Below are 22,462 nucleotides of genomic sequence, written 5' to 3' on the forward strand. Positions count from 1 at the left end.
GGGGGGGGTCTCAGGGGTTTTGGGGGTCACAGGGGAATTGGGGGGTCCCAGAGAGATTGGGGGTCCCAGGGGGATTAGGGGTCCCAGGGGGATTGGGGGGTCCCAGGGAGATTGGGGGGTCTCAGGGGGATTGGGGGGGTGTCTCAGGGGGTTTTGGGGGTCACAGGGGAATTGGGGGGTCCAGAGAGATTGGGGGTCCCAGGGGGATTAGGGGTCCCAGGGGGATTGGGGGGTCCCAGGGAGATTGGGGGCTCCCAGGGGGATTGGGGGGTCTCAGGGGGATTGGGGGGATCTCAGGGGCGTTTGGGGTTCCCAGGGGCATTGGGGGGTCCCAGGGGGATTGGGGGGGTGTCTCAGGGGGTTTTGGGGGTCACAGGGGAATTGGGGGGTCCCAGAGAGATTGGGGGTCCCAGGGGGATTAGGGGTCCCAGGGGGATTGGGGGGTCCCAGGGAGATTGGGGGGTCTCAGGGGGATTGGGGGGGTCTCAGGGGCGTTTGGGGTTCCCAGGGCATTGGGGGGGTCCCAGGGGGATTGGGGGGGGGGTCTCAGGGGGTTTTGGGGGTCACAGGGGAATTGGGGGGTCCCAGAGAGATTGGGGGTCCCAGGGGGATTGGGGGTCCCAGGGGGATTGGGGGGTCCCAGGGGGATTGGGGGGTCTCAGGGGGATTGGGGGGATCTCAGGGCGTTTGGGGTTCCCAGGGGCATTGGGGGGTCCCAGGGGGATTGGGGGGTCCCAGGGGGATTGGGGGTCCCAGGGGATTGGGGGGTCCCAGGGGGATTGGGGGGTCTCAGGGGGATTGGGGGGATCTCAGGGGCGTTTGGGGTTCCCAGGGGCATTGGGGGGTCCCAGGGGGATTGGGGGGTGTCTCAGGGGGTTTTGGGGGTCACAGGGGAATTGGGGGTCCCAGAGATGGGGGGTCCCAGGGGGATTAGGGGTCCCAGGGGGATTGGGGGGTCCCAGGGAGATTGGGGGCTCCCAGGGGGATTGGGGGGTCTCAGGGGGATTGGGGGGGTCTCAGGGGCGTTTGGGGTTCCCAGGGGCATTGGGGGGGTCCCAGGGGGATTGGGGGGGGGTCTCAGGGGGTTTTGGGGGTCACAGGGGAATTGGGGGGTCCCAGAGAGATTGGGGGTCCCAGGGGGATTGTGGGGGGTCTCAGGGGGTTTTGGGGGTCTCAGGGGGATCGGGGGGGGTCCCTGGGCTCAATGGGGGGTCCTGGAGGATTTCGTTGTTCCTGGGCTCAACGGGGGAACCCCAGGGGATTTGGGGGTCCCTGGGCTCAATTTGGGGGTCCCAGGGGGATGGGGGGGGGTCCCCTACTCCATTGAAGGGTCCTAGCGGGGAGCTCGGGGGGGTCCCTGGGGAGTGTCGGGGGTCCCGTATTCCGCCCAAAAGTGTCGGGGGGGGGTTTGGGGGGGCCTGGGGTGGTTTGGGGGGGCCCTCACCCGGGTTGGGGGGTGCAGGGGGGTGGGTTGGGGCCCCCCCCTCATCGCTGTGCGTGTGTGTGTCCCCCCCCCAGAACCCTCCTGCCCTGGCCCCGTGCAGGTGACGCAGCTGGACAGCGAGACGGTGCTGGTGCTGCTGGACCGTGAGTCCGTCCGTCCGTCTGTCCGTCCATCCGTCCATCTGCCCCCGCGTCCGTCCGTCCGTCCGCCCACCCGCCCGTCTGTCTGTCCGTCCGTCCATCCGTCCATCCATCCGTCCAGCCACGCATCCGTCCGTCTGTCCATGAGGCCACCCACCCGCCCGTCCGTCCATCCGTCCAGCCACGCGTCCGTCTGTCTGTCCATGCATCCACCCACCCACCATCTCTCTGTCCGTCTGTCTGTCCGTCCACCCACCCACCCACCCACCCCTGTCCATCCGTCCGTCCATCCATGTGTCCGTCCATCCGTCCATGCTTCCACCCACCCAAGCCTCTGTCCGTCTGTCCATCCGTCCATCCATGCGTCCGTCCACGCTTCCACCCACCCTCCCACCCGTCTGTCTGTCTGTCCATCCATCCATCCATCCATGTGTCTGTCTGTCTGTCCATGCGCCCACCCACCCGTCTGTCCGTCCGTCTGTCCGTCCATCCATCCATCCATCCATCCATCCATCCATCCATCCATGTGTCTGTCCATCTGTCCATGCGCCCACCCACCCGTCTGTCCGTCCGTCTGTCCGTCCATCCATCCATCCATCCATCCATCCATCCATCCATCCATGTGTCTGTCCGTCCGTCCATGCGCCCACCCACCCGTCTGTCCGTCCGTCTGTCCGTCCATCCATCCATCCATCCATCCATCCATCCATCCATCCATGTGTCTGTCCATGCGCCCACCCACCCGTCTGTCCGTCCGTCCGTCTGTCCATCCGTCTGTCCGTCCGTCCATCCATCCATCCATCCATCCATCCATGTGTCTGTCCGTCTGTCCATGCGCCCACCCACCCACCTGTCTGTCCGTCCATCCATCCATCCATCCACGCGTCCGTCCGTCTGTCCATGTGCCCACCCACCTGTCCGTCCATCTATCCATCCATCCATCCATCCATGTGTCCGTCTGTCCATGCGCCCACCCACCCGTCCATCCGTCCGTCCATCCACCCACCCACCCCTGTCCGTCCATCCGTCCATGCTTCCACCCACCCAAGCCTCTGTCCGTCCGTCCGTCCGTCCATCCGTCCGTCCATCTGTCCACCCACCCACCCCCTGTCTATCCGTCCATCCGTCCGTCCGTCCGTCCACGCGTCCGTCCGTCCATGCGCCCACCCGCCCGTCCGTCCGTCCGTCCGTCCGTGCAGGCGCTGGGGGTGCCCAGGGGGTGCCCAGGGGGTTTTGGGGGGGTCCCCGGAGGGTTTCTGACCCCCGTGTGTGCCCCCCCCCCCATCCCAGGGAGCGTGAAGCTGGTGACGCTGCAGGGAGCCCCCGCCCGGGGGCTGGTGGCCCCCGACATCCCCTTCGACGTGGCCGTGGAGGCCGTGGGTGGGTGCGGGGGGGGCAGGGGGGTGCTGGGGGGAAATGGGGGGGTGTCAGGGGGTGCTGGGGGGAAATGGGGGGGGTCAAGGGGGTGCTGGGGGGGTGTGGGGGGGTGTCAGGGGGGTGCTGGGGGGAAATGGGGGGGTCAGGGGGTCGGTGGGGGGAAATGTGGGTGTCAAGGGGGTCCTGGGGGGTGGGGGGGTGTCAGGGGGTGATGGGGGGGAAATGGGGGGGGTCAGGGGGGTCCTGGGGGGGGAAATGGGGGTGTCAGGAGGTGCTGGGGGAAATGGGGGGGTCAGGGGGGTCGGTGGGGGGAAATGTGGGTGTCAAGGGGGTCCTGGGGGGTGGGGGGGTGTCAGGGGGTGATGGGGGGGAAATGGGGGGGGTCAGGGGGTCCTGGGGGGGAAATGGGGGGGGTCAGGGGTGTCCGGGGGGGGGAAATGGGGGTGTCAGGAGGTGCTGGGGGGAATGGGGGGGTCAGGGGGGTCCTGGGGGGGAAATGGGGGGGTCAGGGGGGTCGGTGGGGGAAATGGGGGTGTCAAGGGGGTCCTGGGGGGGTGGGGGGTGTCAGGGGGTGCTGGGGGGGAAATGGGGGGGGTCAGGGGGGTCCTGGGGGGGAAATGGGGGGGTCAGGGGGATCCTGGGAGGGTGTCAGGGGGTGCTGGGGGCAAATGGGGGGTCAGGGGGTTCCTGAGGGGGTGGGGAGGGTGTCAGGGGGTGCTGGGGGGAATGGGGGTGTCTGGGGGGTGCTGGGGGGGAAATGGGGGGCTCAAGGAGTCCTGGGGCTGTGGGGGGGTGTCAGGGGGTGCTGGGGGGGAATTGGGGGCGTCAAGGGGGTACCGGGGGGTGGGGGGGGGGTGTCAGGGGGGTGCAGGGGGGGTTCCTGGCTCTGACACCCCCCCCCCCCCCCCCCCCCCCAGCGTTGGTCCGCGGCTGCGTCCAGGCCTTCTGGCGCCACGGGGTGCAGGTGCGGCAGGTGGGCTCCGCCCAGGTGAGCCCCCCCCCCCCCGGGCCCCCCCATAACCCCCCAAAACCCCCATAACCCCCCCACCCCCCCCCCCCAAACCCCAATACCTGGGGTCCCAAACCCTGGGGGGGGGGGGGGGGGGCGCAGAACTGTTCCCCCCCCCCCCACCTCCACAAACCCCTGGGGACCCCTGATCCCATCTGTGGGGGTGCAGGGACCCTTCCCCATCCCTGCAGACACCCCCCCCCCCAAAAAAAAATTGGGGACCCCCCCGCCAGCATTACTCCTCCCTCCCCCCCCCCCCAGCTGATCGAGGAGCTGCGGGACCAGCGTTGGACCTTCCGCCTGCTCAGCTCCCACAGGTACAAACTGGGAGGGCCCGAGGTGGGGGGGGCAAAGGGGCCCCCCCACCCCACTCTGACACACACCCCCAAATTTTTTTGCCCCCCCCCCCAAAACCCCCTCAGCACCCTGGTCCTGGAGACGCGCCCCACTGACGAGACCAACGCTTACAGCAACCTCTACGTCCAGGAGTGACCCCCCCACACCCCAAAACGGGATTGGGGGGGGGTCCCCCAAGCGGCTGGGGGGTCCTCACAGTGCTGGGGGGGTCCCCAAGGGGCTGGGGGGGGTCCCTACAGGGCTGGGGGGGGCACCCACCCCCCAGGGAGGCAGGGGGGGTAGGGCAGGGGAAGGCTGAGCTGTGCCCCCCCCCCCCCCCCCCCAGCTTCTCCCTCTTTTTGCTGACAGTTGTAATTATTTGCACCTTAAAAAAGCCTGAAATGGCCCCAAAATCGTGTGGGGTTTTTTTTTTGGGGGGGGGGGTAAAGGGTTGGGGGGGGGAACACGCGGTCAAAAATGAGGCGGGGGGGGGGGGCGGGCAGCAACACTCTTCAGGGTTTATTGGTAGCGGAGGGAAGCGGCTTCCCCCCCCCCCCCAGCTCTCCCCAACGGACAAGGCACTTAGAGGGGGGAGTTTTGGGGGTGCTGGGGGGTTCCGGGGGGGTCCCGGGGGGGGGGATTTTCGGGTGGGGGGGGGGGGATCACCCCAACTGATCCTCGTACTGCTTGCGGAAACAGTCTCCGGCGGGGAAGAAATCCCAGCAGCGCTCCTGGTACATCTTCCAGACGTAGGATTCCTGGGAGGGGGGGGGTGTGTGTGTCAGAGCAGGGACCCCCCCCCTGCAAAATAAACACCCCCCCCTCCAAGAATAAGCCGCCCCCCCCTCAACACACCCCCATTCCATAGAACACCCCCCCCCCCCAGCTCCTGCACAAGCCCCATCTTGGCCTCGAGCCCCTCCCTGCAGCTAGCACCCCCCCCCTCCATGGCCAATGTGCCCCCCCATCTCAATTTTCCCCCCCCCCAACCTCAATGTGCCCCCCCCGCCCTATTTTCCCCCCCCTTATCCTTTAGAGGGGGGGGGGGGGGGGGGGAGCGTCTCACCTGCCCCGTGTGCTCCGTCTCATCCTTATTGATCAAATACATCAGGAAGAACCTGGGGGGGGGGGGGGGGGGGACAGAAATCAGTGAGGGGGGGGGGGGTGTCTGGGGACCCTTTGGCCCCCCCCCCCGGTGTGTGTGGGCCCCCCCCCGATTTCTCACATGTAATTCGCCAGGTTGTGCTCCTCCAGCGTGTGGGTCTCGAAGCCATGGGGGGTGGTGTCGAAATAGTCGCTCCCGATGCCGCAGATGAAACATTTTGTCTGGGGAGGGGGCGATGGGGCGGGGGGGGGGGGTGTGGTGTGTCAGGGACACCCCCATGCCCCCCCCCCCACACACACACACAACCCTGAGCTGAACTGGGGACCCAGGGGGGGTGTTTGGGGGGTGTCACTCACCTCCATGTCCTCCTTCACCTGCTCCTGCTGATCCCGCAGCTCCCCGAAAGCGTCGATGATCAGACCTGGAAAAAAAAGGGGGGGGGGGCACATAAAAAAACAGGGTGTGGGGGGGTGTTTATCGCCCCCCCATACCCCCAGCACCCCCCCGGGGAGAGGGGGGGGGGTCCCTACCCTGGATGATGGCCAGGAGGATGACGATGACGAAGAAGAAGAAGGTGATGTCGAAGACGACGCGGTAGAGCTCGTAGTCGTCCCCCGCCGGGTCCTCGATCTCGTCCCCGATGCCCCCCCGGCCCGAACCCCCACGTACATGTGGAACACACTGCGGGGGGGGGCACGGCAGGGTCAGGGACACACCCCCCCCACACCCCCCCCCACCTCAGAAATTCCAGCTGACCCCCAAGGACAGCATCACAGCCCACCCCCCCTCCAAGGGAGCCCCAAAATTCTGCCAGGGACCCCCAGGAACACTCCAGACCCCCCCCGGACACCCCCTGACACCCCCCCCCCCCCCCTCCCAGGACCCCCTGGATGTCCCCAGGGACACCCTGTGACCCCCCCCAGGGACCCCCTGGACACCCCTGAACCCCCCAGGGACACCCTGTGACCCCCCCCAGGGACCCCCTGGACACCCCTGAACCCCCCAGGGACACCCTGTGACCCCCCCCAGGGACCCCCTGGACACCCCTGAACCCCCCAGGGACACCCTGTGACCCCCCCCAGGGACCCCCTGGACACCCCTGAACCCCCCAGGGACACCCTGTGACCCCCCCCAGGGACCCCCTGGACACCCCTGACCCCCCCAGGGACCCCCTTGGCACCCCCTGACCCCCCCCAGGACCCCCTGGATGCACCCAGGGACCCCCAAGACCCCTGAACACCCTAGGGACCCCCTGGGTACCACCTGACCCCCCCAGGGACCCCCTGTGACCCCCCAAGGACCCCCTGGATGCACCCAGGGACACCCAAGACCCCTGAACACCCTAGGGACCCCCTGGGTACCCCCTGACCCCCCCAAGGACCCCCTGGATGCACCCAGGGACCCCCTGGACACCCCCTGACCCCCCCAGGGACCCCCTGTGACCCCCCAAGGACCCCCTGGATGCACCCCCTGACTCCCTGGACACCTCCTGACCCCCCCCAGGGACCCCCTGGACACCCCCTGACCCCCCAAAGGACCCCCTGGATGCACCCAGGGACCCCCTGGACACACCCTGACCCCCCCAGGGACCCCCTGGATGCCCCCAGGGACCCCCTGATGCCCCAAGGACCCCCCTGGATGCACCCCCTGACTCCCTGGACACCTCCTGACCCCCCCCAGGGACCCCCCTGGACACCCCCTGACCCCCCCAGGGACCCCCCTGGACACCCCCTGACCCCGCCAAGGACCCCCTGGATGCACCCAGGGACCCCCTGTGACCCCCCAAGGACCCCCTGGATGCACCCAGGGACACCCAAGACCCCTGAACACCCTAGGGACCCCCTGGGTACCCCCTGACCCCCCCAAGGACCCCCTGGATGCACCCAGGGACCCCCTGGACACCCCTTGACTCCCCCAGGGACCCCCTTTGACCCCCCAAGGACCCCCTGGATGCACCCCCTGACTCCCTGGACACCTCCTGACCCCCCCCAGGGACCCCCTGGATGCACCCAGGGACCCCCTGGACACACCCTGACCCCCCCCAGGGACCCCCTGGATGCCCCCAGGGACCCCCTGATGCCCCAAGGACCCCCAAGACCCCCCAGGGGCCTCCTCAGACTGTCCCAGGAACCCCTTGGATGTCCCTGGGACCATCCTGGACCCCCCCAGTTCCCCCCAGGGACCCCTCAGGACCCCCCCCAGGGACCTCCAGAACCCCCAGAGCCCCACTGGACTCCCCAGAGACCCCTCATGGCCACCCCAGGGACCCCACAGACGTCCCAGGATCCCCCAGAGACCCTACAGAACACCCCAAGACCCCCCTGAACCATCCCAGGGACCCCATAGATGCCCCAGGGCCCCTATAGGAGCCCCCAGGACCCCCCAGGGGCCCTATAGTAGCCCCCAGAACCACCCTGGGAACTCATAGGTGCCCCAGGACCCCCTAGAATCACCCCAGGGACCCCCTAGATGCCCCAGAACTGCTCAGGGACCCTATAGATGTCCCAGGACCCCCCAAGGATCCTATAGAAGCCCCCAGGACACCCCCAGAACCATTCCAGAGACCCCATAGGTGCTCCAGGACCCCCAAGAAACACCCCAGGGACCCCATAGATGTCCCAGGACCCTCCAAGGATCCTATAGAAGCCCCCAACCCCCCCCAAGACCATTCCAGAGACCCCATAGATGATCCCAAGACCCCCCAGAAACACGCCAGGGACCCCACAGATGTCCCAGGACCCCCCAGGGACACTATAGAAGCCCCCAGGACCATTCCAGGGACCCCATAAATGCCCCCAGGACCCCCCAGAAACAGCCCAGGGACCCCATAGATGCCCCAAGACACCCCAGGGACCCTATAGAAGCCCCCAGGACCATTCCAGGGACCCCATAAATGCCCCCAGGACCCCCCAGAAACAGCCCAGGGACCCCACAGATGTCCCAGGACCCCCCAGGAACCCTATAGAAGCCCCCAGGACCATTCCAGGGACCCCATAAATGCCCCCAGGACCCCCCAGAAACAGCCCAGGGACCCCATAGATGCCCCAAGACACCCCAGGGACCCTATAGAAGCCCCCAGGACCATTCCAGGGACCCCATAAATGCCCCCAGGACCCCCCAGAAACAGCCCAGGGACCCCATAGATGCCCCAAGACACCCCAGGGACCCTATAGAAGCCCCCAGGACCATTCCAGGGACCCCATAAATGCCCCCAGGACCCCCCAGAAACAGCCCAGGGACCCCATAGATGCCCCAAGACACCCCAGGGACCCTATAGAAGCCCCCAGGACCATTCCAGGGACCCCATAAATGCCCCCAGGACCCCCCAGAAACAGCCCAGGGACCCCATAGATGCCCCAAGACACCCCAGGGACCCTATAGAAGCCCCCAGGACCATTCCAGGGACCCCATAAATGCCCCCAGGACCCCCCAGAAACAGCCCAGGGACCCCATAGATGCCCCAAGACACCCCAGGGACCCTATAGAAGCCCCCAGGACCATTCCAGGGACCCCATAAATGCCCCCAGGACCCCCCAGAAACAGCCCAGGGACCCCATAGATGCCCCAAGACACCCCAGGGACCCTATAGAAGCCCCCAGGACCATTCCAGGGACCCCATAAATGCCCCCAGGACCCCCCAGAAACAGCCCAGGGACCCCATAGATGCCCCAAGACACCCCAGGGACCCTATAGAAGCCCCCAGGACCATTCCAGGGACCCCATAAATGCCCCCAGGACCCCCCAGAAACAGCCCAGGGACCCCATAGATGCCCCAAGACACCCCAGGGACCCTATAGAAGCCCCCAGGACCATTCCAGGGACCCCATAAATGCCCCCAGGACCCCCCAGAAACAGCCCAGGGACCCCATAGATGCCCCAAGACACCCCAGGGACCCTATAGAAGCCCCCAGGACCATTCCAGGGACCCCATAAATGCCCCCAGGACCCCCCAGAAACAGCCCAGGGACCCCATAGATGCCCCAAGACACCCCAGGAACCCTATAGAAGCCCCCAGGACCATTCCAGGGACCCCATAAATGCCCCCAGGACCCCCCAGAAACAGCCCAGGGACCCCATAGATGCCCCAAGACACCCCAGGGACCCTATAGAAGCCCCCAGGACCATTCCAGGGACCCCATAAATGCCCCCAGGACCCCCCAGAAACAGCCCAGGGACCCCATAGATGCCCCAAGACACCCCAGGGACCCTATAGAAGCCCCCAGGACCATTCCAGGGACCCCATAAATGCCCCCAGGACCCCCCAGAAACAGCCCAGGGACCCCATAGATGCCCCAAGACACCCCAGGGACCCTATAGAAGCCCCCAGGACCATTCCAGGGACCCCATAAATGCCCCCAGGACCCCCCAGAAACAGCCCAGGGACCCCATAGATGCCCCAAGACACCCCAGGGACCCTATAGAAGCCCCCAGGACCATTCCAGGGACCCCATAAATGCCCCCAGGACCCCCCAGAAACAGCCCAGGGACCCCATAGATGCCCCAAGACACCCCAGGGACCCTATAGAAGCCCCCAGGACCATTCCAGGGACCCCATAAATGCCCCCAGGACCCCCCAGAAACAGCCCAGGGACCCCATAGATGCCCCAAGACACCCCAGGGACCCTATAGAAGCCCCCAGGACCATTCCAGGGACCCCATAAATGCCCCCAGGACCCCCAAGAAACACCCCAGGGACCCCATAGATGCCCCAAGACACCCCAGGGTCCCTATAGAAGCCCCCAGGACACCCCCAGAACCATTCCAGGGACCCCATAGATGCCCCAAGACACCCCAGGGACCCTATAGAAGCCCCCAGGACCATTCCAGGGACCCCCTAAATGCCCCAGGGCCCCTCAGGGACCTCATAGGTGCCCCAAGACACCCCAGGCCCTTCCGCAAGTCCCCTACACACCCCCTTCTTGCCCCCCCCCCCCTCGGGCCCCCCAACAACCCACCGTCATCATGTCGTCGCACTTCATGTCGGGCTCATCCTCATCCTCGCTCTTGTTGTAGAACTTGCGGAAGAAGTTGAAGGCCACCACGGTGTAGAGGTACACGACCACGGCCAGCAGCCCCACCGTCATGGCCAGCTGGGGACAGGGGACAGGAAGAGCGTCAAAGGGGGTGTCCCCTATGACCCCCAGACACCCCCCGCCCCCCATATCCCCCCCCCTGCCACTACACACCTGTTTGCCGTTGTGGGTGACGGAGGAGAGGATGGTGCGTAGGGTCTTGACCCCCATGGCGATGTCCAGGAGGTGGGAGGCGAAGAAGAAGTTGTTGTAGTGGCCCAGGAGGGACATGGCCATGTACCAGGTGAGGTAGAGGAAGGACTGGAGGTGAGGGGGGGGACACACAGACATATTGGGGGGGGGGCTGGTGTCACCCCACAGCCTGGCATTCCCATCAGCGGGGGTTCTGGAGGTCCCTGAGGGGGTCTTTGGGGGGAATTGGGGAGGGTCCGGGATGGTCCCAGGGGTGTCCAAAGGGTCCCTGGGGTAGTTCTAGGAGGTCCCTTTTTGGGGGTGTGGGGGGGGGTGTCTCAGGGGGTGTCCAGGGGGTCCTTGGGCGGGAGTCAGAGGGTGAGTGGGGGGGGATCTAGGGTGGTCCTGGGGGTCCCATCCCCTGGGGACACACACCCGGTCCCCCATCCCCCTGGGACCCCCCCCATCCCCCTAAGACCCCCCCCCATCCCCTTGGGACCCCGATTCATCCCCCTGGGACCCCCCCCATTCCCCTGGAACCCCCCCCATCTCCCTGAGACCCCCCCATTCCCCTGGGACCCCCCCATCCCCCTGGGACCCCCATTCATCCCCCTGGGACCCCCCCATTCCCCTGGGACCCCCCCATCCCCCTGAGACACCCCCTCCCATCCCCTTGAAACCCCCATCCATCCCCCTGAGACCCCCCCCCTCGACTTCCCCAGCCCCCCCCCCCCCCCCCGAGCCCCCCCACTCACGTTGTCGGTGAAGATGACCCCGAACTTCCAGATCTGGTACCTGATGTCGATGGACGTGATCCTGGGGAGGGGGGGGGGGGGGGGTGAGGAGGTGAAGGGGACCCCCAGAATGGCTCAGAGCCCCCCCCTCAAAGCCTCAGAGGCCCCCCCCACACCCACCAGGTGAGGAGGGAGCTGTCGGGGGGGGGTTTCCTCTCCCCCTGCGCCCCGATTTCCAGGCTGGCCAACTCCATCCCCAGCAGCTCCGCGATGCGCTCGCGCCCGTAAATGTCCCCGTATTTCTCCAGCACCTGGGGGGGGGGGGGCACGATTTGGTGATGGGGGGGGGTCACACGGTCAGGGGACACACACAGGGTCAGGGTGTGACCCCCTCTTGTCCCCCCCCCTGCCTCCTCTGGGCCGTGGGACCCCCCCTCACCTTCCTCTTGACGAACTTGTCCCAGTAGTTGCTGGGAAAGGACCTGAGGAGATTTGGGGGGGGGGGGGGGGTGTGTGTCAGGGACAGGGGGGGGCCCTGTGTGTCCCGTCCCCCCCCCACCCCACCCCAAGCAGCCACATCTGGACTGGGGGGGCCCCCAGCTGGTCCCACCGTTACCCCAGGACCCCCCTCCCCTTCCATACTGGGGTGGGCCCAGTGCCACTGGTCTCTCATGGCCCCCCAGGACCCCTCTGGACTGGGTGCTGAGGTCTCTCTGCCCCCCCCCCCTCCCACCTCGGACCCCCCCAAACCCCTCAGGACCCCCCTGGACCCCCCCCTCAAACCCCCCCAGACCCCCTGTGCTGGGTGTTGAGCACCAGGAGAGCTCCCCGGTCCCCCATAACCCCCCCAGACACACCCAGGAACCCCCCCAGGACCCCCTCTGGCCCCCTGGACCCCCCCTGAACCCCACCAAACCCCCCCAGATCCCCCCCAAACTCCCTGTCCTGGGTGTTGAGCAGCAGAACGACCCCCCTGGTCCCCCAGAGCCCCCCAGGACCCCCCCAGGATGCCCCAGACCCCCCCAGAACCCCCCCAGGACCCCCTCTGACCCCCCTGAACCCCACCAAACCCCCCCAGATCCCCCCCGAACTCCCTGTCCTGGGTGTTGAGCAGCAGAACGACCCCCCTGGTCCCCCAGAGCCCCCCAGAATCCCCCCCGGATGCCCTAGAGCCCCCCAGAACCCCCTCTGACCCCCCCTGAACCCCACAACCCCCCCCCAGATCCCCCCCTGAACTCCCTGTCCTGGGTGTTGAGCACTAGGACTCCCTTGATCCCTCAGACCCCCCCAAACCCTCCCAGGACCCCCCCCGACAACTCCCGAGACCCCCTCTGCTCCCCCCGCCCCCCCAACCCGGACCCTCCCAGACACCCCAGGACCCCCCCAAATCCCCCCCCCCCCCCCCTCCCCGACCCATCCAGAACCTCCCCGGGGCTCCTTGTGCTGGGTGTTGAGCATCAGGATGACCCCCCAAATCCCACCCAGACCCCCCCAGGACCCCCCCAGGACCCCCCCCCGGGACCCCCCCGGCCCCCCCGCCCCCCCGTACTGGGCGTTGAGCACGAGACGGTCCCACTGGCCCTTGACGTCGTCGTCGGGCGGCTGCTCGGTGATGTAGAGCCCCGAGAACTCGAGGCGTCGGGCGACCTCCTTCTCCCGCTTGAAGATCACCAGCGGGATCTGGGGGGGGACACGGGGGGGGTCACGGGGACAGCGGGGACACGGGGACACAGGGTCGGGGTCAGGGGGGACATGGGGATGAGTGGGACGTGAGGACAGGGTCAGGAAGGGGCACGGACATGGGGATGGGGGGGGAAATGGGGACGGGGGGGGACATGGGGACATGGTCGGGGGGGACATGGGGACGGGGGGACATTGGGACATGGGGACATGGGGACAGGGGAACATGGGGACAGGGGGGACATGGGGACATGGGGTGACACGGGGACATGGGGACGGGGGGACATTGGGACATGGGGACGGGGGAACATGGGGACAGGGGGGACATGGGGACATGGGGTGACACGGGGACATGGGGACGGGGGGACATTGGGACATGGGGACGGGGGAACATGGGGACAGGGGGGACATGGGGACATGGGGACAGTGGGGACATGGGGACAGGGGGACACAGAGGGTGGAAGAGGACATGGGGACAGGGGGGACACAGGGACATGGGGGGACATGGGGACATGGGGTCAGGGGTGACACGGGGACATGGGGACATGGGGATGGGGGGACATGGGGACATGGGGTGACACGGGGACATGGGGACAGGGGGGACATGGGGACATGGGGTCAGTGGGGACAGGGTTGGGGGGACACAGGGACACGGGGTCAGGGTTAGGGGGGTCACAGGGGACACGGGGCAGCGGGGTCACGGGGTCAGGAGGGACATGGGGACAGTGACGGGGGGCACGGGGGGGGTCCGTGGGGGCTCCAGCAGTCCCTGGGGGCGTGGCCAGGCACGTGGGGGCGTGGCCAAGGCCAGATACTGACACCTGCTGGGAGCCCTCAGGGGCCCAGGGCTGGGCGTGGCCTATCGGGGTGTGGCACAACGAGACGGGCGTGGCCACATGGGCGTGGCCAGGGGCAAACTGGCAACTTGCCGCTCCTGATGCCAAACCAGGGCCGTGCGGGTGTGTCCACAGGGGGTGGGTAGGCGTGGCCAGGGGAGGGTGGGCGTGTCCGGGGGCAGGTGGGCGTGTCCAGGGAGGGGCCGGCGGCAGGGGGGGGCACCTTGAGGCAGTTGTAGCCGATGATGCAGAGGAAGGCGACGAGCGTGTGGGCCAGGGCCAGCCCCTGCAGCGCCGGCTGCATGTAGCCCGTGCTCTCCTCCAAGAAGTAGTAGACGACGCTCTCCTCGCCGCCCCCCCCGGCCTCGCCCCCCCCGGCCTCCTCGGCTACCGCCGCCGCCAGCCCCGAGCCCTCGGCCTCCTCTTCCTCCGCGCCCGGAGGGTGCTCCGACACCTTGGGGTGAAGGGGTGGCGGGGTTCTGTTCACCGCACGGGTGCCCCCCACCCCATCTCACACCCACAGTGGGGTTTGGGGTGTCCCTGATCTATCCCATAACCACCACCCCCCCCCCCCCAGAACACCCCAAACCTGCCAGAGCTCCCCAGGACCCCCTATAACCCCCCCCCCCGAACACCCCAAACCTCGCAGACTCCCCCGGACCCCCTATAACCCCCCCCCGAACACCCCAAACCTCCCAGACCCCCCCCGGACCCCCTATAACCCCCCCCCCAGAACCCCCAAACCTCCCAGAGCTCCCCCCGGACCCCCTATAACCCCCCCCCCGAACACCTCAAACCTCCCAGGACCCCCCCGGAACCCCTATAACCCCCCCCAGAACCCCCAAACCTCCCAGAGCTCCCCCCGGACCCCCTATAACCCCCCCCCGAACACCCCAAACCTCCCAGACCCCCCCCCGGACCCCCTATAACCCCCCCCCCAGAACACCCCAAACCTCCCAGACCCCCCCGGACCCCCTATAACCCCCCCCCCGAACACCTCAAACCTCCCAGGACCCCCCCGGAACCCCTATAACCCCCCCCCGAACACCCCAAACCTCTCAGAGCTCCCCCCGGACCCCCTATAACCCCCCCCCAGAACACCTCAAACCTCCCAGGACCCCCCCGGAACCCCTATAACCCCCCCCAGAACACCCCAAACCTCCCAGAGCTCCCCGGACCCCCTATAACCCCCCCCCCGAACACCTCAAACCTCCCAGGACCCCCCCGGAACCCCTATAACCCCCCCCCAGAACACCCCAAACCTCCCAGACCCCCCCGGACCCCCTATAACCCCCCCCAGAACACCTCAAACCTCCCAGACCCCCCCGGACCCCCTATAACCCCCCCCCAGAACCCCCAAACCTCCCAGACCTCCCCGGACCCCCTATAACCCCCCCCCAGAACCCCCAAACCTCCCAGACCCCCCCGGACCCCCTATAACCCCCCCCAGAACACCCCAAACCTCCCAGGACCCCCCCGGACCCCCTATAACCCCCCCCCCCAAACACCCCAAACCTCCCAGACCCCCCCAGGAACCCCCTATAACCCCCCCCGAACACCCCAAACCTCTCAGACCCCCCCCGGACCCCCTATAACCCCCCCCCAGAACCCCCAAACCTCCCAGACCCCCCCCGGACCCCCTATAACCCCCCCCCAGAACACCTCAAACCTCCCAGAGCTCCCCCCGGACCCCCTATAACCCCCCCCCAGAACACCCCAGACCTCCCAGAGCTCCCCCCAGACCCCCTATAACCCCCCCCAGAACACCCCAAACCTCCCAGACCCCCCCAGGAACCCCCTATAACCCCCCCCCAGAACCCCCAAACCTCCCAGACCCCCCCAGACTCCCTATAACCCCCCCCCAGAACACCCCAAACCTCCCAGAGCTCCCCCCAGACCCCCTATAACCCCCCCCAGAACACCCCAAACCTCCCAGACCCCCCCAGGAACCCCCTATAACCCCCCCCCAGAACCCCCAAACCTCCCAGACCCCCCCAGACTCCCTATAACCCCCCCCCAGAACACCCCAGACCTCCCAGACCCCCCCCGGAACCCCTATAACCCCCCCCAGAACCCGCCAAACCTCCCCAGGACCCCCCCCTGAACCCTCAGGACAACCTATAACCCCCCCAAGCCCCCCCCCGGACACCCTATAAGCTCCCCGAACACCCCCAAAACCACAAAGGACCCCCCAGACCTCTCCAGGACCCTCATTCCCCCCCCCCCCCCCCCGCTCCCCAGAACCCCTCAGGCCCCCCCATAACCCTCCCAGAACTCCTCCAGAACACCCCAGGCCCTTTCAGATCCCCCCAGGACCCTCCCAGGAGCCCCCCCCCCGGCCCAAAAATCCTGGATTCCCCCAGGAACCAACCCCCCCGCCGCCCCCCCCAAACTCTGCAATAAGGACTGAGCAGTCTGGGGTGCCCCCATCCCAAGGGCTCTGCCCACACCCCCACGGGGGTCTGGGGTGCCCCTCCTCTATCCTAGAACACCCCAAGGAGTCTGAGGGGTTTGGGGTGCCCCCCCCCCACCTCATAACCCCCCCCCCCAAGGTACCTTGTAGAAGAGGAGGATGAAGTTGATGGCGAAGGCGAGGAAGAGCGCCAGGAACCGCAGGTTGTAGAAGTTTCTGGACAGGTAGTTCTGTGCCGGGGGGGGGGGGGGATGACAAATGCTCAGGGCTTGGGGGGGGGTGGCCCAACCACAGAACTGCCCCCCCCCGAGCACCCCCAGGGTCCATCCCCATCGATTGGGGTCCCGTTGTGTGTGCCCCCCCCCCCCCCCCCGCCAAGGGATAGGGGTCCCGGCGCCTGGCTCGCGCGTGGCGATGGGGGTCCCGGTGCTCAGGTAACGGGGGTCCCGCCCCCCCCCGGACCCCCCCCCCGTACCAGGAATTTGACCCTCTGGACCTCCAGCTCAGCCCAGAACTCGAAGGCCCCCTCGGCCGGTGGCTCCTTGCGCTCCCGGGGCACCGATTTCCTTCGCTTCTCGGGGGCCGCGGGCTCGGGCCCCACCTCTGCCCCCTCCTTCTCCCCGTTCTCCGTGCTGGGGCGAGGGGGATGCCTGGGTGGGGGGCCCCCAGCGGGACCCTCTGCCCTTCCCACAGCCCCCCAGGGAGGCCAGGCACCCGCCGGTGGGACACACACCCACCCCACAGCCCCAGCGGGGCCACCCGACACCCAGCGGGGCCTTGGATTCACCCCATAGCTCCAACATGGCCACCCGACACCCCACGGGGCCACGGACCCACCCCACAGCCCCAACATGGCCACCCGACACCCAACGGGGCCACGGACCCACCCCACAGCCCCAACATGGCCACCCGACACCCAGCGGGGCCTTGGATTCACCCCACAGCCCCAACATGGCCACCCGACACCCAACGGGGCCACGGACCCACCCCACAGCCCCAACATGGCCACCCGACACCCAACGGGGCCACGGACCCACCCCACAGCCCCAACATGGCCACCCGACACCCAACGGGGCCACGGACCCACCCCACAGCCCCAACATGGCCACCCGACACCCAGCGGGGCCACGGACCCACCCCACAGCCCCAACATGGCCACCCGACACCCAGCGGGGCCACGGACCCACCCCACAGCCCCAACATGGCCACCCGACACCCAACGGGGCCACGGACCCACCCCACAGCCCCAACATGGCCACCCGACACCCAACGGGGCCACGGACCCACCCCACAGCCCCAACATGGCCACCCGACACCCCACGGGGCCACGGACCCACCCCACAGCCCCAACATGGCCACCCGACACCCAACGGGGCCACGGACCCACCCCACAGCCCCAACATGGCCACCCGACACCCAACGGGGCCACGGACCCACCCCACAGCCCCAACATGGCCACCCGACACCCAACGGGGCCACGGACCCACCCCACAGCCCCAACATGGCCACCCGACATCCAACGGGGCCACGGACCCACCCCACAGCCCCAACATGGCCACCCGACATCCAACGGGGCCACGGACCCACCCCACAGCCCCAACATGGCCACCCGACACCCCACGGGGCCACGGACCCACCCCACAGCCCCAACATGGCCACCCGACACCCAACGGGGCCACGGACCCACCCCACAGCCCCAACATGGCCACCCGACACCCAACGGGGCCACGGACCCACCCCGTAGCTCCAATGGGGCCATGGACCCCCCGCAATGAGGCCACGGCCCCACCCCACAACCCCAGTGGGTCCAGGCACCCCCCAATGGGGCGAGGTCCCCCCCAAAGCGTCCGTCGCCCCACAGCGGGGCCCCAGCCCCCCCAACTCACTCGGCTTTCTCCGCCTCTCCCGCCGGCTCCTCTTCCTTCTGCGGCTCCTCCTCCACCACCTCCTCCCCATCCTCCTGTGGTGGGAGCCAGGATCAGGCCCGGCGGGGGGGTTGGGGGGGGCACGGACTGCCCCCCCCCCCCCCAAAAGCCCCGCTTGGGCTGCCCATGCCCATAGGGAGCAGGAACCAGGGGGTTGGGGACCCCCACTCTGCTCCTCACTGTTGGGAGGGAACTATTGCCCCCCCCCCAGTGTCCTGCCCCGCCCCACGGACCCCCCCCCCCCGTATCCCTCCCCCCCCCCACAGGGACCCCCAACAATCTGCCCCCCCATAGGGACCCCGAGCATCCCCTCCCCGTAGCGCCCCCACCCCCGGCCGCTCACCCCAATCTTCCTCCGGAGGATGGGGGTGCCCTCGGGGGTGGGGGGCTCAGCGCCGGGGGGCTCCCCGATGTCTCCCAGCCCCCCAGGGGCGTCGGGGGCTGCCAGCCGATAGTGCCCGGGCTCCTTGCGCACCCCGAAAGCCACCACCGGCGCCGCCGCCGCCGCTTCTTCCTCCTCCTCCTCCTCCTCCTCGGGGGGCTGTGGCAGGTGGGGGGCGGGCGGCGGGAGGGGGTCTTGGGGCCCCCCTTCTTCTCCCCCCGCGCCCCCTCCGGCCTCGCTGCCCCCCACGGCGTCCTGAGTGGGGTCGGGCATGCTGGCCAGCAGCTCGGCCAGTGCCAATCGTTGCGCCCCCTCCACCAGCCCCCCTCCGAAAAGAGAGGTCCAGGCCAGGCGCCCCACGGCCCCCAGCACCCCCCAACCCCCCAGGAGCCCCCCCAGCATCGCCCGTCCGGCGGCCGCCCCCGCTGCCCACGCCAACTCCCTCCCGGGCCGACGCCTCAACCTCCTCAACCGCCTCCGCCAAGTTTGGGGGGACCCCAACAAACATCGCAACCCCCCGGCCCCCGCCAGCAGCTCCCCGAAAGCTGAGGTGGGTTCGGTGGGGGGCGGCGGGCCGGCGGAGTCGGCGGCTTCTTCCTCTTCCTCCTGCTCTTCATCGTCCTCGCCTTCGCGCGCGGGTTCCTCCTCGGAGAGGCGAGAGGCGATCTGCATCTCGAAGATGGTGTCCTCGCAGAAGCTGACGAAGAGCTCCATCTTCTCGGCCTCCCCGCCCTCGTTGACGACGTCGAAGATGAACTGGCGTTTGGATTCCTTCACCTGGGGCATCTCCCACTGCGCCTTGTTGGCGGCGCTGATCTCGAAGTAGAGGCGTTCGATCCGCCGAGCCGCTCCCATGATCTCGATCCGGCCCAAAAACGGACGGAAATACTCCAAAATACTGGCCGCTTGCTCCAGGAAAGTCCGGAGACGTTGATCGTGAGGAACGTGTTCCGAGAGGTTGGTGAGGAGCACGGCTACGTTGAAACCGATGTCGCGAGCCGGTTCCTGGAAGCGGCCGGCGAAAGCCTCCACGTCGATCATCTCGTTCTCGTCCGCCTCGGAGCAGGAGAGGAGGAACTGGATCTCGGCGGGTTCGTATTGCTTCTGGCTGTCCATCGCCTTCTGGAAATCCTTCTTGGAGATGAGCCCTCGCGGGTCCGAGACGTAGTCGCGGAAGGCGTCCGAGGCCACGATGTCCCGCAGCTTCAGGAACATGTCGAAGAACTTGAGGATCATGGTGACGTTGCTGGAGGACTCCACCAGCATGTCCACCATCTGCCGGGCGATGGTCCCGTTCACCACGTTGCCTGTGGAGTAGGGTGGGGACGTGTCCCGTCAGGTCTTGGCGGTGCTGTGGGGACAGTCCCCGGTGCCTGGGGATGACCCAGGTGGCCAAGGACACCTCAAGTGGCACGGGTCACCATGGATGGTGAGGAGCACCCCAGAGAGTGACGGGACACCCTGGAGAGTGAGGGGTCACCCTGAGGGAGAGGGGACACCCTGGGTGGCCAACGGACACCCTGGAGAGCGAGGGGACACCCTGGAGAGTGAGGGGTCACCCTGAGGGAGAGGGGACACCCCGGGTGGCCAAGGGACACCCTGGAGAGTGAGGGGACACCCTGGAGAGCGAGGGGACACCCTGAGGGAGAGGGGACACCCCGGGTGGCCAAGGGACACCCTGGAGAGTGAGGGGACACCCTGGAGAGCGAGGGGACACCCTGAGGGAGAGGGGACACCCCGGGTGGCCAAGGGACATCCTGGAGAGCAAGGGGACACCTTGGATGGCCAAGGGCCACCCTGGATGGTGAGGAGCACCCTAGAGAGTGAGGGGACACCCTGGAGAGAGAGGGGACACCCTGGAGAGTGAGGGGTCACCCTGAGGGAGAGGGGACACCCCGGGTGGCCAAGGGACACCCCGGAGAGCGAGGGGACACCCTGGAGAGCGAGGGGACACCCTGGAGAGTGAGGGGTCACCCTGAGGGAGAGGGGACACCCCAGGTGGCCAAGGGACATCCTGGAGAGCAAGGGGACACCTTGGATGGCCAAGGGCCACCCTGGATGGCGGGGAGCACCCTAGAGAGTGAGGGGACACCCTGGAGAGTGTGGGGACACCCCGGAGAGCGAGGGGACACCCTGAGGGAGAGGGGACACCCCGGGTGCCAGGGGACACCCCGGAGAGCGAGGGGACACCCTGAGAGTGAGGGGACACCTCGGGTGCCAAGGGACACCCCGGAGAGCGAGGGGACACCCCGGAGAGCGAGGGGACACCCTGAGAGTGAGGGGACACCTCGGGTGCCAAGGGACACCCCGGAGAGCGAGGGGACACCCTGAGGGAGAGGGGACACCCCGGGTGGCCAAGGGACACCCCGGATAGTGGGGAGCACCCTGGAGGGGCCACCCCAGGTGGTCAAGGGACACCCCAGAGAGTGAGGGCCACCCCCGATGGCCCGGGGACAGGTTGGATGGGGGGGGGGGACACGTTGGGACCCTTGTGGCAGCAGAGGGGTCCTTGGGGGGGGGGGGGGGGGACAGGGGGACGCCACCTTCCAGCAGCGACAGCAGCATCACCACCATGTCCTTCTGCAGGTCCAGCAGCTCCTTCAGCAGCTCGATCTGGCTGGAGTCCTGGGGAGGGGGGGGGGACACACACACACCCCGTGAGCCCGAGGTGGCCCCCCCCGCCACCACCACCACGCTGTGACCCCCCCCTCAGCAGCCCTGAACCCCCTTACCCGGGGGGCACCACCCGCTCCAGAGATGGAGGTGGGGGGGTGTGTGGCCCCCCCTAACTTGCACATAACCCATGCGGGGGGGTCTGGGGGGGGGGCTCGGCCATGCCGGGGTTTGGGGGGGGGGGGTGTTAGCGAGGCCATGCAGTGCTGGGGGGGTCGGCGGGTGCTTACGCCCATCCGCGGTCCCGGCGTTTGGCCCATCTGGCGGCAGCGGGGCGGAAAGGTCGGTCAGAGCCAGCTCGGGGTGTCACGGGGGGTGTGTGTGTGTGTGTGTCCCCCCGGGTGGTGTGGGGGGGGGTGTGTGGGGTGTGGGGGGGTGTGTTCCCTCCATTTTGCATATGTGGGGGGGTCCTTAGGGTGCCCCGGGGCCAACGGGACGGGTTGGGGGGGGGGGTGTCATGAGGGGGTTGCTGACGCCACTGGGGACGCGGGTGTCCCCAGCCCTCCCCGCCTTGGGGACAGCAAGGAGGGGGCAGCGGGTTAGTAAGGGGTGGGCGGGCTCCCAGTGCTCCCAGTGCCCTCCCAGTTCAGGCCCCCCGCCCCCCCAGCACCCACCTGGGCCAGCTTCTTCATCATGTGGGCGAAGACGTGGAGGAAGCCCACGACGGCGTCCCAGAGGCGGCTGTGGGCCAGGCTCTGCTGGTTGCCCGTGCAGGGGCCCTGCGGGCAGCGGGTGCTGGCACCAGGGGACCCCCAGAGACACCACCCCCCACCCCACCCCCCCCCCGGGGACCCTTGGGGACAGTGGGACCCGCCCCGCGGAGTCCTGGGACCCCCAGGGACATTGGGAGCTCTGGAAATATTGGGGGACCCTGGGGGCTTCAGGGACAGCGGGAACAGCCAGGGACACCCAGGGGTGTCAGGACACCCGGGGACATCGGGACCCCTTGGACATGGGTCCTTGGGGACCCCCATGGACATCAGGGCCCTTGGGGACCCCCAGGGACATCAGGACCTCTCGGACATCGTCCTTGGGGACCCCCAGGGATATCAGGGCCCTTAGGAGCCCCCAGGGACATCAGGACCCCTTGGACATGGGTCCTTGGGGACCCTCAAAGTCATTAGGGTCTTTGGGGACCCCCAGGGACATCAAGACCCCTTGGACATGGGTCCTTGGGGACCCCCAGGGACATCAGAGTACTTGG

At 68.1% G+C, this 22,462-nt stretch overlaps 2 protein-coding genes across 2 annotated transcripts in view; one reads left to right on the plus strand and one right to left on the minus strand.

The window, feature by feature from the left end:
* Window positions 1-1,518: 1,518 nt before the first annotated feature.
* Window positions 1,519-4,491, plus strand: LOC141955661 (mitogen-activated protein kinase kinase kinase kinase 1-like; the record flags this gene model as incomplete). The annotated part of the gene is made up of 5 exons (XM_074895307.1): window positions 1,519-1,587; window positions 2,875-2,964; window positions 3,879-3,949; window positions 4,232-4,287; window positions 4,393-4,491. Coding segments are annotated over 5 exons (356 nt in total), but the record flags the coding sequence as incomplete, so codon positions are not given.
* Window positions 4,492-4,879: 388 nt separating this feature from the next.
* The window catches only part of LOC141955663 (ryanodine receptor 1-like), a gene marked incomplete at its 5' end in the record, with an annotated part of 92,901 nt that continues 75,318 nt past the window's right edge, over window positions 4,880-22,462 (minus strand). The window contains 19 exon segments of the mRNA XM_074895308.1: window positions 4,880-5,064; window positions 5,373-5,424; window positions 5,532-5,632; window positions 5,768-5,832; window positions 5,942-6,061; window positions 6,064-6,092; window positions 10,335-10,501; window positions 10,598-10,744; window positions 11,371-11,431; window positions 11,530-11,660; window positions 11,789-11,831; window positions 12,899-13,029; window positions 14,089-14,319; window positions 16,422-16,508; window positions 16,754-16,910; window positions 18,165-18,238; window positions 18,547-19,892; window positions 21,129-21,210; window positions 21,873-21,977. Coding sequence (XP_074751409.1) covers window positions 4,969-5,064; window positions 5,373-5,424; window positions 5,532-5,632; window positions 5,768-5,832; window positions 5,942-6,061; window positions 6,064-6,092; window positions 10,335-10,501; window positions 10,598-10,744; window positions 11,371-11,431; window positions 11,530-11,660; window positions 11,789-11,831; window positions 12,899-13,029; window positions 14,089-14,319; window positions 16,422-16,508; window positions 16,754-16,910; window positions 18,165-18,238; window positions 18,547-19,892; window positions 21,129-21,210; window positions 21,873-21,977 — 3,225 coding nt within the window.

Source organism: Athene noctua, unplaced genomic scaffold (assembly GCF_965140245.1).
Source record: "Athene noctua unplaced genomic scaffold, bAthNoc1.hap1.1 HAP1_HAP1_scaffold_383, whole genome shotgun sequence".
Lineage (NCBI taxonomy): Eukaryota > Metazoa > Chordata > Aves > Strigiformes > Strigidae > Athene > Athene noctua.